The sequence below is a fragment of the Moschus berezovskii genome, chromosome 16 (genome assembly GCF_049115385.1).
Source record: "Moschus berezovskii isolate FMDL1 chromosome 16, NW_MosBer_1.0, whole genome shotgun sequence".
NCBI classification, from domain to species: Eukaryota; Metazoa; Chordata; class Mammalia; order Artiodactyla; family Moschidae; genus Moschus; species Moschus berezovskii.
The window spans coordinates 21,443,471-21,458,554 of NC_142475.1; the positions used below are offsets into that span (position 1 = coordinate 21,443,471).

General features: G+C 41.9%; 1 protein-coding gene across 1 annotated transcript in view; it reads right to left on the reverse strand.

Annotated features, from left to right (window-relative positions):
* The window catches only part of DPYS (dihydropyrimidinase), an 88,665-nt gene continuing 73,581 nt past the window's right edge, over positions 1-15,084 (reverse strand). The window contains exons 8-9 of the mRNA XM_055432009.2: positions 11,185-11,392; positions 1-421 (exon numbers count right to left, since the gene is read on the reverse strand). Of these exons, the coding sequence (XP_055287984.1) occupies positions 326-421; positions 11,185-11,392 (304 nt within the window). The 3' untranslated portion in view covers positions 1-325. The remainder of the gene's footprint in view (positions 422-11,184; positions 11,393-15,084) is intronic.

Genomic DNA, 15,084 nt, shown 5'->3' on the forward strand with positions numbered 1-15,084 from the left:
TGTGTTACCAGCCTCTTGCTTATATCTGGTTTTCCAAGCCTCTGTGCAATGTTTCCTAAACATCTCAGAGAATAAACCTCCAGCTAGCTCAAGGCCTTCTTCAACTTGGGAGGCTCACCCAGGCACTCTGCGTCAAGAGGTCTTTTATCAGTCTGCCCTTTGGCCAAACTATCCTTGAATCTTAAGTCACTTGGAAGTCTTTGACCTTGATCTTGGACTCTTCAACTGTTCAGGAAAGAGATAGGCTAAGGTGATATGTTGTGCTGCAGGAAACCTTGCTCCGCCCACCATCCATTACCGACAGCGCGGTGGCTCAGGGCTGGGCCTACTTCCTGGTCCCATGTGTGGAGTCTTCTCCGGATTTCAATGTGACGACTTCTCCTTTATAGGGTTCACGCTTCACAGGGGTAGGTGTGCAAGTCTGAAAGAGAGCGTTTCATTTTTCTCTTGTGGTTTATTTTGACTTTTTGAATTCAAAGCTAAGTTCTGCTATCTGAATGAATTGTGAGATCAAAAATGAGGCAGTGAATTTATCACGTGCTTCGTACTCTTTACCCTTTCACAGAAATTTCCAGCGACCTCAGGTACCTGTGTCACCCCACTTTCTCTTGCTGGGATTAAACTGCATCAGACAAAGGCCCAGGGAACACTTCCTAACACCATTCTTTCCACCACAACTTTCTCTGGGATCTCTACCATATCCTCACACAATGGGTTCTATAACCACCTTATAGGCTTATCAAACATTCTTTTTCCCGTGCCTTGAATCCTAGGTGTCTGTGTTCCCAGAGTTCTTTGTTGTACATGTCTTAAGAGTTTCAGCATTTTGCTGCAGATTCTAGCAATCTGTGTGTATGTTTCCTCATTTTCCTGATCAGCTCTGCTTGTAACAGGCCTTCCACAGAATTCCCCACCTGGGAATACACCTCTCTGCTGGCCAGCTGGGTAGTGGGTCCCTGGATTCAGCCAGAATTAATCTAGTGTTTGACCAGAGTTGAGTTTTGAAATCAGGACTATCTAAACAAAGGGATTCATAAGAAGTAAATTATATTCTTCTTCAGTGTGGAAACAAATTCCCTGACAGGTCAGGTGAATTGTAAACCACCGTCATTAAGGGCATGGGCTCTGGAGCCAGCTTGCCTTCAGGTGTAAACTGAGGATGGTAACAGCGCTTAATTTATAAGCTGGTTATGAGAATTACATGTTGAGAGGATTAAATATATGTAAAGCATTTAGAATAATGCCAAGTGTATAATAAGCTCTTAAATAAATACATGTATGTGTGTACGTTTGTCTTATTTTTACCATCAAAACTGATATCTTATAGTGATCGACAGTGTGGGCTTTAGAGAAAGGCAGGTCTAAGTCTGAATACTAGCTTTGCCACTTACTGGCTATAGGAAACCAGCAAGTTAATAAGCCCCTCTGAGCCTACTTAGACACCTATGAAATGGAGGGAGTAAAACCCACGTCCCAGGCACATGAGATTTCCCAGATACAAAGCATTTTCTTCATTCATTCAATAGATGTTTATAGAGCACACATGAGCCCCAGGCACAGAGGATAAAGCAGAGAACAGGATGGAGACCGTCCCTACAGCTGCAGAATTTGAAGCAAGCTCATCACCCAGTGAACAGGAAGACCCCTGCCCTCTGCACACAAGTCCAAGCCTCTGTCCATTTCCTGTGTCCGATGGGATGCTTTGCTGAACCTCCATTTCTGCTCACTGTCAGTAAGTCCCTTCCTTCACTCTGGATCCTGCCATCACATTGAACATCAACATGGAGAAATGAAACACCAACCTCTCATGACTGCCACCCAGTCCCTGGACATCGTGGCTACTTGGAGCCCATCAACACCTGAAACTTTAAACTCACGTAATTCCCCACTCTCTGATCACAATCTCCCTTTCAGGTCTTAAGTCTCCAGGTTTTTCCTTCTCCTGGTTTACTTTCCAAGCCCAGCTGTACGAATATGCTTAAACCTAAGACATGCAACGCAGCCTGCAACATGCTCGTGCTCGGTCCTGTCCGACTCTTGGCTCCTCTCTCCATGGGATTCTCCAGGCAAGAATACTGGAGTGGATTGCCATTTCCTTCTCCAGGGGATCTTCCTGACCCAGGGATTGAACTCGAGTGTCCTGTGTCTCCTGCATTGCAGGCAGGTTCTTTACCCCGAGTCATTGGGGAAGCACACTTGAAACTAAAGTGACCATAAATTTACCATCCAAACTGGGACACTTCTGAGAGTGTAAAGGGTACTAAACATAATGAACAGGCATAATCCAGGATCGTCCAAGCAAACCAGGATTTGTTTCCACTTTCCTTCAACCTTTCTCTTACCGACAATCTAAAGTCTTACGTCTTTCTCATTTCCAGTCGTTATTTGCACTTGGCAAAACCCGTGGCATATTTCAGTTCATTCATCAGCTTTTTCACAGCCCTTGGAGAAAATGACATCAGTGGGCAGATAATCTGTGTCACCTGCCTTTGTGCTGTGTATTCCTCTTCAGCTCCCCCTCCCAGCTCCCTGTTCCCACAACAGTTCCTTTAAAATTCTGTCTGTGGTTTTCATCTGTACTTTTTGGTCTCTCCTGGACTCCTTCGGGACAACACTGGTGATTTAAACGGGGCTGTCAAGCCTGGGCCCTACCCTCCTCATTCAGGAGAGGGTTTGTTCCACAAGGGGCTGGTCCCTTGAAGGATCCTTTCCCTGGACCCAACTACAGGGATGACTCAAACCAGGTGAATCAGTGTCCTTCCTAGCATCTTTCTGCTGAGGCCATGTGTTCTCCTACTGTGGCATGCCCACCCTCTTTTTTACCTAAATATCTGCATTGGGTCTTCAGTAAGAGCCCAGGCAATCGTCAGTCCAGGAAGCTTTAACTCTCCTACCGCATCAGGATATCTTGCTTGCCATTTTCTGTTTTTGTGTAATAGTCTGCCTCTTCCAGCAGACTCGGGGACAGTGTATTGCTCTGTTTCTCCAGTAAATAGTTGACAAGTCCCTACCGAGGGTGGAGGGTGTTGGTGGGGAAGAGATCCCGCATCTGAGCTTCTCTCTTCTTTGCGTCTGTTGTCCTGGCCAGAGCTGACTCAGTTTCCCTCATCTTCTTCTGTTCTGCTTCACCATTGAGCTGTTCCCCAGGTCGCACTTGCCCTTTGCACTTAAGACCGTTTCCAGCTACTCAGTCACTGTACTAGCAATGCCATGAGGACCCTCTCAGCCTGGCTTGTCACTCTGGTCACTCTGACCATCCCACAACTCTGACCCGACTGGGCCAGGTGTCACCTGCACATAGCTTCCCTCTGCATCTGCCGTTGAGGCTCGGGACGGGCAGGGACTGGTTTCCCACCAGAATGGCCATGGCCAACGGCCACCTCGGGCACAGACTGACCCTCTTTGGGGAGTTTTCTGCCACCCCACACTTCACAGCCTTCCCCTTTATAGACAAGTGGGCAGGAATCAAAGACAATACAAGTTCTGGTCTCAAGCCTTGCAGTCCTTTCAACCTTTTCATCCTTTCTTATCCTCGGACACAGTTACATAATCTCTTTTAATGCTAGACCCAGATCTTGTTCATCTTTGTACTGTTCATCACCCGGGGCACTGTACACTGTGTACCTTTTAGAACCTCAGTGATGCTCACTGTGATGAAATGGAAAGGTGACGGTCCTGGTGCTGCAGAATGTGAGGCTGTCCCTGCATTAATCCAGAGTTCAGTTGCCCATTTGTTTTCTAAGTAGACTGACACTGCAGCTCTCAGGAAAAGCAGTCATGTGGCTTCTCTCTGGTGACAAATGGCAAATCTCCATCTCAGTCTAGACATGGGCACCAGCATCTGGCAAGCCCTCAGAGGCTGTCCTAGGGGTGTCTTAGAGACTATCCTAGGGGCACCAGCGTCTGGCATAATTTCAGAGGCTGTCCTAGGAGTGGGAATCAAAATCAAGCAGGTTTCTTTCCCAGGTATCCAGGATGAGTCCAGTAATGACAGGGACTCCAGCCCAAGACTCCCAACTAAGTGCAAACCTATTCCTTAGAGGATGTTAATGCAGCATAAAGCTCACGGAAAGGCCAGGATGAAGCATCAGAGGGTTCTGGGTTGAATAAAGTAAGTAGGTCTCTTCTCTTCTTGTGTTCTCCTGGGTTTCTTCCAGCCTCACCCATCAGCTTTCTTTGGCTCCCTTGCTGGCTCTTAGCCTCCTCTCCTCAACCTCTGAAGGTTGACAGCCCCAGAGCTCTTTCTCAAGCTCCCTTTCTTCTCTGGTGGCCTCAGACTTGTGGCTTTAAATCTTATATATGCCAGGATTTCTAAATCTTATGTCCAGACCCAATCTCTCCCAAATCCCAGACTCCTTTATCCAAGTGGCTAATGACCTCCTCACAAGGAGGCGTAACTAGCATCTCAAACAGAACGAGGACTTAAGCAGCAACAAACTGTAGCTGAAACTGAAGTAGGATTACAGTTCTTTGAGCCCAGGAACTCCTGTCTTAGTCGCACCTGTATCCCCAGCATATGGAAGATAAAATAGCACCTGGGGCTTGATAAACATTTGTTAAGTGACAGATTTCTTGACTGCAAGACATTTTTTTTAGAACTTTGTATATGATATCGGGTGATAGAATCACCTGAGGTAGCATTATCTACAATCATTTGACAGCTTTCTCAAGGAACACCTCAAGAAATTAGGGTTCTGAACATACACCTTTGGGAGACTGACCTGTGTGGTGGCATCTTTCCCCCCTAGTACAGGCTGATCAAAATTAGATGATCAGCCCAGGCCAGCAGTTCTTCCTGTCTTGATGTGTTCACAACCAAATAGAATGGCTTGAGAGTAAAACAGTGTGAAAGGCTATGCTAAGTAATATAGGAAACACAGATGGCACCTCACCCAGCAGGGTGCTGGTGGTTTATTCACATAGATGAGAGCTCAATTTGAGTTCACAGTATTTAACGATGATTGTTACTATGATGAGTTAATAGAAAGAATTATATCACAATATGCAGTGCTATGAATAAATATTAATTGTAATCATTATACCTGCATAATTGCATAACTGCATTTTGGTTAGCTGATCAGGGGAAAGAGGAAACTTAAAGTTGATAGAAAATTTAAGTGTATTGTCTGCAGAGAGTGGAATGCTAAGATGCTAGATTTTCTGATGAGCAAGACCATAGAAAAGAATCTTGAATTCCGTGGAGTTCCTTATACGATGCTGACCACGGAGGCTAAGATATTAAAATAGTAATAAAGACAACAGAACTTCCAAATACCAAAAGCAGACACTGACCTAACACCAAGAAGTTCCTTTGTTCCTTTGGAACAGCGACTCTCTGAGGATAAAATCCACGCCTGGCTGGTGAATTTAGATAGGTACTCAGTACCTCGTGAACATCGAGGTTCTCAGAGGTCCTTATGGAACTGAGCTCACCAAGGGATGGTTGAATCACTAGATTCAATAGAGGTGATCTATAACAATGAAAATTCACATTTTGATAATGTTTTATAATTGACCAAATGTTTCTGTTTAATGTTCAAAATACGCTGTGAGTTCTTTCTCCAGAACAACATGAGCACCTAATTGGTTTTCAGCAAATATTTACTGAGTGTTGAATGGTTAGATGAAATATGAAAAGACAGCATTTAGAAAGTCCCTGTATACAATGATGTGCTGGTAAATGCTAACAACCCACCTTCCCTTTCTCTCATCACTCCTAAAGTCCTGAGTTCATGCATGTGCCTCTTTCTCTCATGTAAATGCTCCCCCGTGGCTGATTTCAAGCTACCAAACTGACATTGCTGAATAAGGAGCTGGGATGGGATACATACATGTGGCTCCAACATACAGCTCACCTTTTGTAAGTGTAAGTAAGAAGAGACCTACTTACTTTATTCATTACTAGCCGTCCATCTAGGAAAATTAGAATTATATGGCAGTTAATGTGACTTCAATTATTAATATTTTCCTTGAGCTACCACATTGAGAATGACATGGAAAAACTGTTATTTAAGAAATGGAGGACACCCATTTCAAAGATTAGATCAGCCATTCACTCAGTTTTATTGTATCTAAACGGCAAATTATGTGTATAGATGCAAAGGTACAGCCAGTTTAAAAGCTTGGGCATCAGTATTCTGAAACCATGCATGACTCCATGCAGCTATTCCTGCTTCTTCAGAAAATGCAACATGACCCTTATTTTACAGGAGAGATTGGGTTGCTTACTACTGAGAAAAAAGAAAAGGGGATGATTGGAAGAATGTCTATACTTTCAAGTTTTGGTAAAAAAATTAACACCCTAAACACACAAAAAGCCAAGAAATAATAAACCATTTGAGTTTAAAGAGCTAGCTTTTGGAGGGGGATGAAGAATGAATTACACGTAAATTGATTTTGTTCTTTCAAAATGTTCTTGAACATCTCAGTTGCTGTTACAGAGGCCTCCATATGCGTTGTTGGTTGAATGCACAGATAGAAAGGGACAACAGTATAAGGAACTAGAAAATCTGTGGATTTTGGTTTCTGCTGATATTGAGAACAAAACCCCTACAGAGACCAGGGGACAATGTACTTTTTTCTTCCTCTTTTATTTTTGTTTTTCTGAATCCCCCAGGACTCTTCTATAAGTGACTTTTTATACTGAATTGAGATACGTATTTTATTATTATGTTTATCAAATAAAGTTTGATATTTCATCTCCTGATCTAAATTTTTTCCCTTAAGGATCCGCTGTTTAAATGTTAAAGTGACAATTTCCTGAAGCTGTAAAACTACATTAAAATGTCATTTCTCTCCTTTGGAATTCCTCATAATATCTGTTAACAGTGACAGCTGCACAGCATGATACTAAGTTTTTTATTAAGTAATAAAATCATCGACAGGAATCAAGTTTACAAATAACCCCACTGTTTGGGACAAGACAGGGGACAATCTTCTGTGTAAATTTATCTAAATTCCTTTCCACGACCTCTGAAACTATAGTCTTTGTTCCTTCCATTTAAATTTGTCTATTTATCAAACACCTACTAGATAGCAAGTACTGGGCATAAAAAAGTAAGTTCTTCAAAGAACTAACATTCTAGCCAGGAGACCAGCTGAGTTCTGGGAATGAGAAACCCTGGTATTTCTCTACAATCTGTGCTTTGGAGTCCAGAGTGGCAAGTGATTAATGTTCTCGGGAAGGATAACAGGTGAGCAGGAGAAGTGGTGTGGGCACTTCCTGCTTGCCTTCAAACTCTTATCCTCACTCACAAAGAAGTCTGAATATTTTAAATGAAAACCAAGGGAAGAGCTCTCATTACCTCATGTCAATATAAAATATAGGATTCTTAACAGCTCTTTTTCTCAACTTCAATGTGATATGCTTCTTCTATAAAATTATCTTTGCCTAATGGAGATTTAAAAAAAAGATCTGAAACATCTCCACACAATCTTCAAACCTCATTTTATCCACTTTATTTGATACTTTTCCCACATTAACACTTTTTAAAATAATGGATTCCCCATGATTTGAGTTTCACAATTATGTACTTTTTTCTTGTTCTATTGAAATCCCATGGTATAGTGAGAATCTGGAAGGCATTACCACAAACCCTGGCTCTTATGATTCCTCACTGTTTAGCCCAGGGAAATTTTACCTAATTTTGCTGAGAGTCAGTTTTCTATTCTGTAAAACAGGGATGATACTATCTCTCACATGGCTTGCTGTGCAGATTAAGTAAAATAAAAACTATTAATTACACCAAGTACAGTGCCTGACAGATCATAAGTGCTCAGAACAACATATTATAATGACAACTATTGCTTATTGTTATTGTAAAAGCAATCATGGACTAAAATACCCTCAAAGTTGAGATCAGAAGAAAATATTAAGAAACTAACTCACAAAACTGATGGTGAACTCTGAAAAAAATGACGTTGACATTAATTTTGCCAACAAAACACCCAACAACAATTTGAAATAGAGAATTGATGAAGCCAATAGTGTGGTGATCTTGGCTGCCTCAAACATTTTCCCAACAGGAGGAAGAATTAGGCAAAGTCAGTCTTTTAAATACAGTCTATCAGGAAACCTGGGTTCGCTCTCTGGGTCAGGAAGATTCCCTGGAGAAGGAAATGGCAACCCACTCCAGTATTCTTGCCTGGAACATTCTATGGAGAGGAGCCTGGTGAGCTACAGTCCATGGGGTCGCAGAGTCCGACATGACTGAGAGAGTCTAATATGAGGTGTTCTCAGTTTAGTCTAACACCCTTGCTGGTGAGCAGCATGTACTGACAGCCAGGAACTGCCTCACCCTGTATTTGAGTGTCACATAACTTACCACCAAGTGTGGCTCAGAAGGTAAAGAATCTGCCTGCAATACAGGAGACCTGGGTTTGATCCCTGGGTCGGGAAGATCCCCTGGAAAAGGAAATGGCTACCCACTCTAGTATTCTTGCCTGGAAAATTCTATGGACAGAGGAGCCTGGCAGGCTATAGTCTATGGGGTTGCAAAGAGTCCAACACGACTGAGAGACTAACCCTTTCACTTTTTCTGTTGGATCTACCACTTCTAAGTTTACATCTTTCTGTTTATTCCTTGTATTACTACTATGAGTGTCATAAATGAACTAGCTTCCATCAATGTCTCTAATTATTTTTTTCCCAAACCTAGTACAGAATAATTTACCTCCCATTAACTCACTTAAAGGGCTTCCCTTGTAGCTCAGTCGGTAAAAAATCTGCCTATGGTGCAGGAGACCCAGGTTCGATCCCTGGGTTGGGAAGATCCCCTGGTGAAGGAAATGGCAACCCACTCCAGTATCCTTGCCTGAAAAATCTCAGGGACAGAGGAGCCTGGTGGGCTACAGTCCATGGGGTCGCAAAGAGTCGGGCATGACTGAGCGACTAACACTTACTTACTTAACTCACTTAAGTCAACCTTTATGTTTTACAATATGTGGTTTATTTCTTAAGTATATAGCTTTTGGAGTCAGATAAACAGAGTTTATGTTTTGGTCCTGCCATATATGACCTGTATGACATGACCAACTTTATTTCCTGAAGCTTGGGTTTCCTAATATTTAAAGTGGGGAAAATAATAAATACTCCCTCACTCACAGGGTTGTTACAGTGACAGGATCCCCTAGCACTGTGCTTTGCCTCAGTAAGAGCTCAGTAAATGTTAGTATTGCTGTAATTTACCATATGATATTTAGAAATACATGGAAATCTTATAGCTTCTACCTACCTGTCACTGGTCAGTGTCAACATTTACAAATTAACCCCAGCAAAATAAATGGCAACCTTAAATATTTTGACTGAAATACAGTAGATGAAGAATTGTAACATTCTGAGAATTTACAGCATTCCAGAGTACTTGTTTACTAAATCAAAGCTTTAGGAAGTGATTTTTTTAAAAAAAAGAAGAAAGGATGAATCTTTTATAACAAAGTCTGAGAATCCACAAGCAAAAAATTTTCACAAGACATTAGGGAAGAAATCAAAGAGACTACAAGATCCAAATGAAATGAATCAGAAAACAGCTAGAGAACTTTGGAAAAAGAGAAATATATTTTAAAATGAAAAAAGACAAGGAAGCCTTAGAACTAATCCAAGTGTTATAAACTGTAATGGTTATGTGGTCAGGTTGGGAACATTAATGAGTGAAGCCTGCAGATGAAAGTCATAAAGGCTGCCTCTGCAGGGCTCCGTCACCCAGCTCTAGCTGGCCTATTCTTACCATATGAGATTGAGGGCACTAGTTGCCTTCCATCACTCCCAAACCAGCAGTTTAGATGATTTTAATCTGAAATTTTTAATATGTTAGTGTATTCAGTGAAGTCAATTTTTAGAATTGTTGAAAACACTGCATGAACTAAATAAACGTGAAAATGCAAGACATAGTAAAAGAACATACCTTTTAATACCTCTCTTATAACAACAGGATTATTACAAAGACTTTATTATAAATTCGGTCATCAAAGGCGGAAAACAAAGAGACCGAAAACTGATATTTATAGACCTCCCACTAGTGCCTTATATTTTAAAATCTCACTTGACTCTTAGAATCTCCTGGGGAGAAAACATTATCCTCGTTTTCGAGATGAGGAAGCAGCGCAGGGACAACAGAGAAGCTTGCTTTCGGCTACACAGCGAGGAAATGTTAAGTCAAGGTAGAATTCATATTTACTTAACCCCAAACCCTGCCATGAACGCACCTTGAACACAAAAGTGAAAGTCACTCAGTCGTGTCCGACTTTTTGTGACCCCATGGACTATACAGTCCATGGAATTCTCCAGGCCAGAACACTGGAGTGGATAACCTTTCCCTTCTCAAGGGGATCTTCCCAACCCAGGGATCGAACCCAGGTCTGCCACATTGCAAGTGGATTCTTTACCAGCTTAGCCACAAGGGAAACCCAAGAATACTGGAGTGGGTAGCCTATCCCCTCTCCAGCAGATCTTCCTGACCCAGAAATCAAACCGGGGTCTCCTGCATTGCAGCCTGATTCTTTACCAACTGAGCTATCGGGGAAGCCAGGATGCACCTTGCAGACCTTCAACTACAGGGAGCAAAGTTTCTCAAGGGGCAGTTGTTGAGCTTGAACGTCACATTTTTGTTCGTTGGGGAGGCCACGCCTCCCACTGCTGCTCCCAGCCAATGACAGCACGCCACGTGGCTGGACGCAGGAACTGGCTCAAGGGCTGTCTGCAGGTTGCTCAACCTTTGTTTGTCTGCATGAGATGGTATTCTAAGATGCTCCTCACGCTTTATTTTTTCTCCCTCTCTCATTCCTTGGGGCTGGGCTTGAGTTGCAGTCGGATGGCTCTCCACAGTCTTTCCCACTTTCCCTCCCATTTTTTCTCTCAAGTGTAAAACGGTGGCACTTTGATCATTCTGGATGGCTACTTGTGAGGCGAGCCTGACTAACAGCAATTGCCAAAAGGCCCACAGGGGCCCTGAACTTGCCTAGGAAAACCCAACTTGGTCCATTAGGAAACCCCGAATAGGCACTAATCTGCAAAGGAAAATGCATCCATCCAGTAATGATTTTTTCTTTGAAAGTTCTATTTGTCCGTAACCTTTTCTGACATCCCAGGTATATGTTACCCCATTGTATGTGATAATACCAGCACCAACATCCAGGAGCACGTGACAGTCCAGCCCGTGGTAACAGCCCCTGCAGCCCCAAACTCACCTGGTCCCGTTGCTTGATCCGTTTGTAAATATATTCAGCAAACGGTTTACGAGGAATAAACTTCCCGTCTCCTGCTGAGACACTGAAAACTCCAGCTTCGTATACCACTTTGCCTCTTGAAATAGTCACCAGGGGCACCCCGTGGCAAACCATGCCCTCAAAGATGTTGAAGTTGACAGCCTGATGATGAGTTTTTGCCGAAATGGTCCTGATGTAAAAACAAAGATGCTCCTGATCATGCCTGGCTCACTTGACAAGTATGAAATATTAAAAGAATGGCTTAGGAGGAAATTTAGCAACTCTATTAAGCCATAGCTTTATTACTGGAACAAGTGACTTTAAGAATAGAACATAGCATTAACATTTCATTACAAAGTAATTATATTTTCTGAGAGAAAAACCCAATAGATCACTCTTTATGGTGATTAAAGAGGTGGAGTGGGTGGAAGAAGGGCACTGTCTCTCATGTTTATGATTTTAAGTTATTTTTATGTATATGTTTAAAGAACAAAATATTAATTATAAAATATTTCAAATAGATGAGTCTGATGAACATGCTGACCCAGTACCCATCTCTACAGAATTTTAACTTTTTGCAGACACAGTTGAGGCTTCCTCAATACCTCTCCCCAAATTCCATTCCCATTCCCAGAGGCAATAGTTAATGTGTAGCTTTCAAGGAAAATCATATCTTGAATTTCTTTCCCTTGTCTGTGGCAAAACTGGAAATTTGAGCACAATATAAGTAACAAAATATGTTAGCATGTAATCCCTTAGCATATTTTGTCACTTGTTTGCTTATTCATCAGCTGTCTCCATAGTTTATCAATACTTCTCAATCATATACAATATGACTAATGACTTCCAGGCTGGATATTTGAAAATGCTGGGTGTCTCCTTTCCCTAAATCACATTAAATGGAAAACGAAAAAGAAAATCTGGCAGCAGTGGACCATACAAGCATAACCTGAAGTTTCTATAAGTGCTTGCTCTCAGGAATGGATTAAAGAAAAGTGACTCTTTAAAAAAAAAGTCCCAAGGTTAGGTCGAAGGAATAGCAGTTAACAGCTCCCCTGCAGCCTTAATCTGGAGGGTCAGAGCTGGGAAACTTCACAGAGCCACCTTCAGTGGAAATGAACGGGATCACACTGGCCTGGTCCTGGTTTCCAGAACCCCATACCCACCTACCTGTTGGGTTTCCACTCCTTAATGCATCCAAACAAATTCTTGATTTTCCAGGATGCCTACAGTCCACACACTTGAATTTGCTCCTCTCTTGCGTTTCTCATCTCAATAAACGATGCCTCCAATCATGTTTCCTCGATCCTTAACCACCATCAAACCTACTGATTCCACCTCTTCCCCCCAAAATCCCAAACCTGCCCACTTCTCTCCCACTCTGTTGTCCCACCAAGTCATCTCGGTGACACCACAACCATCTCTCATCTGGACAACCTCAACACCTCTCCACGTTTCCACTCTATTTTTTTTTTTTTCAGCATTTTGTCTGTACTGTGCTGCATGTGGGATGGTTCCCTGACCAGGGGTAGAATCCAGGGCCTCTGCAGTGAAACCACCAAATCCTAACCTCTTGGCCACCAGGGGGCTCCCTCCCTGTTTCCACTCCTACCCTTCTGCACTCCTCACCACTCCCCACAAAGCTGCTCAAATGATTTTTTTTTTTTTTTTTGAGTATCAGATCAGGTCACATTTCTGCTTGAAACACTCACTAGCTCCAGTCTGTTCCCCAAAAGCCAACTAACTGTTCAAAAAGTCCAGATGATAATAACCACACACACAAAAATCTGCTCCCAATGAGAAATATCAGCATGGAAAAAAAAAAAGAGGAGCTTCCTTATGCCAGGTAGATACTTTATGACATCCTATTTCATCTTTATAGCACTGCTTCAAGATAGAGAGTATTTTCTACACTTGACAAGTAAATAAATTGAGATTTAGAGAGATTAAATAACTTGTCAAAAGACCTAGGACTACTTTGATGAAACTGCAACCTTTTATATTTTTTAAATTAACTACAATAAATTTACTTTTTTAGTGGTGGTTCTGTGAATTTTGACACCTGGATAGAAGTCTTATCCTCACAACACTCTGGACACAAAACAGTCCCGTCACCTCCTAAAACTCATACCGTCCCTGTGTAGTCACAACTTCCCCTCACCCGTAACTCTTGGGAAACCCTGATCTGTTCTCTGTTACTGTAGCTGTCTCTTTTCAAGAATGTCACATAAATGGAATCATTGGGTAGGTAACCTTTTGACTCTGACTTCTTTCATTTGGCATAACTGTTCTGAGATTTACCCAAGTTGTCGCGTGTATCGGGAATTCATTTCTTTTTAATTGCTAGGTAGTATTCCTTTGCATGGGTTTCCCAGGTGGCACGAGTGGTAAAGAAACCCCTCCCAATGAAGAAATGGGGGTTTGATCCCTGGGTCAGGAAGATTCCCTGGAAGAGGGCATGGCAACCCACTCCAGTATTCTTGCCTGGAGAATCCCATGGACAGAGGAGCCTGGCAGACTATGGTCCACAGGGTAGCAAAGAGTCAGACACGACTGAAGCAACTTATCATGCACACATTCCATTGCACAGATGCACTACTGAGTGTTTTTCCATTCACCTTCTGAAGGTCATTTTGGTTGTTTCCAATTCTTGATGATTATGAATACAGACGTTATAAAGATTCACGTACATGTTTGTTGTGAACGCTTCTCTACTATATATTCCCATGAGTGGCATTGCTGGGTCATATGGCCAGCGTATGTTGCCAAAAAAATGGCTTTCAGTATCCTTAGGAATCAACTTACTGATATAGAGAAACATTAAAAGATCACTAATGATTGGGAGGTGGGTACAAATACAACAATAATTTCAAACACTAAGGAGGCGGGAAGAGTAGTGATCAAATAGCAAGTGATGTCATTAACATAAGGAAATGAATAAAATAGTTAAAGGGTTAGTAGGTATAGAATGAGTTATGAATAAGTTATGAGTCGGTGATAAAAGACACAGACTTAAAGAAAATAAATCTAGGAAACAATATAAAGGAGATTTAGACCTTCAGGCCACAGTGACTTTTTTATGACCATCACAATCTCTCTGTGATAGCTCCATAGTCTGGTACTGCGTTCCTGCTTTTCACAGTTACACTGATGGCAGAAGCTCTTGGGCTTATATTATAGTACGTTACATAAGCATGGACTGATGCATTAGTAAGGCTGCTGCATAGAGAAAATAAAATGCATAGTAATTCATGCTGAAATGGTTATTTACATACAAGATTGGGAGGCAAGAAAGAGAAAATCCTAAATTATAAAACTTTATTTCTCTAAGCAGAAAATTAAGAGTTACAGATGCTGTTAGGAAAATAATCTAACAGAAGAAATAAGTTCTATACACCAAAATTGCCATTACAGTATCTAAACTATTGAAAAACTGAAGCATAACTATTTTCCAATGATTACTCAATAGAATATTGCATATCTATGGTGGCTCAGAGGTTAATGCGTCTGCCTCCAATGCGGGAGACCCGGGTTCGATCCCTGGGTCAGGAAGATTCCCCTGGAGAAGGAAACGGTAACCCACTCCAGTATTCTTGCCTTGAGAATCCCATGGACAGAGAAGCTTGGTTAGGCTACAGTCCACGGGGTCGCAAAGAGTCGGACACGACTGAGCGACGGAATGGAACGGATGAAAGACTAGAATTAAGAATACACTGGGAAAGCAAAGAAAATGATAATTATATAATTTAAATGGAAAAAAAAGTTGGGTTTTCCTAACTTCCCAGAAAGCGTGAGTGAACACATATGCATGTGGACAAATGCAAAGGAAATACACAAAGCAAAGTGCTTGTGTGGCCTAGGAAAAACAAATATTCAAAAAAC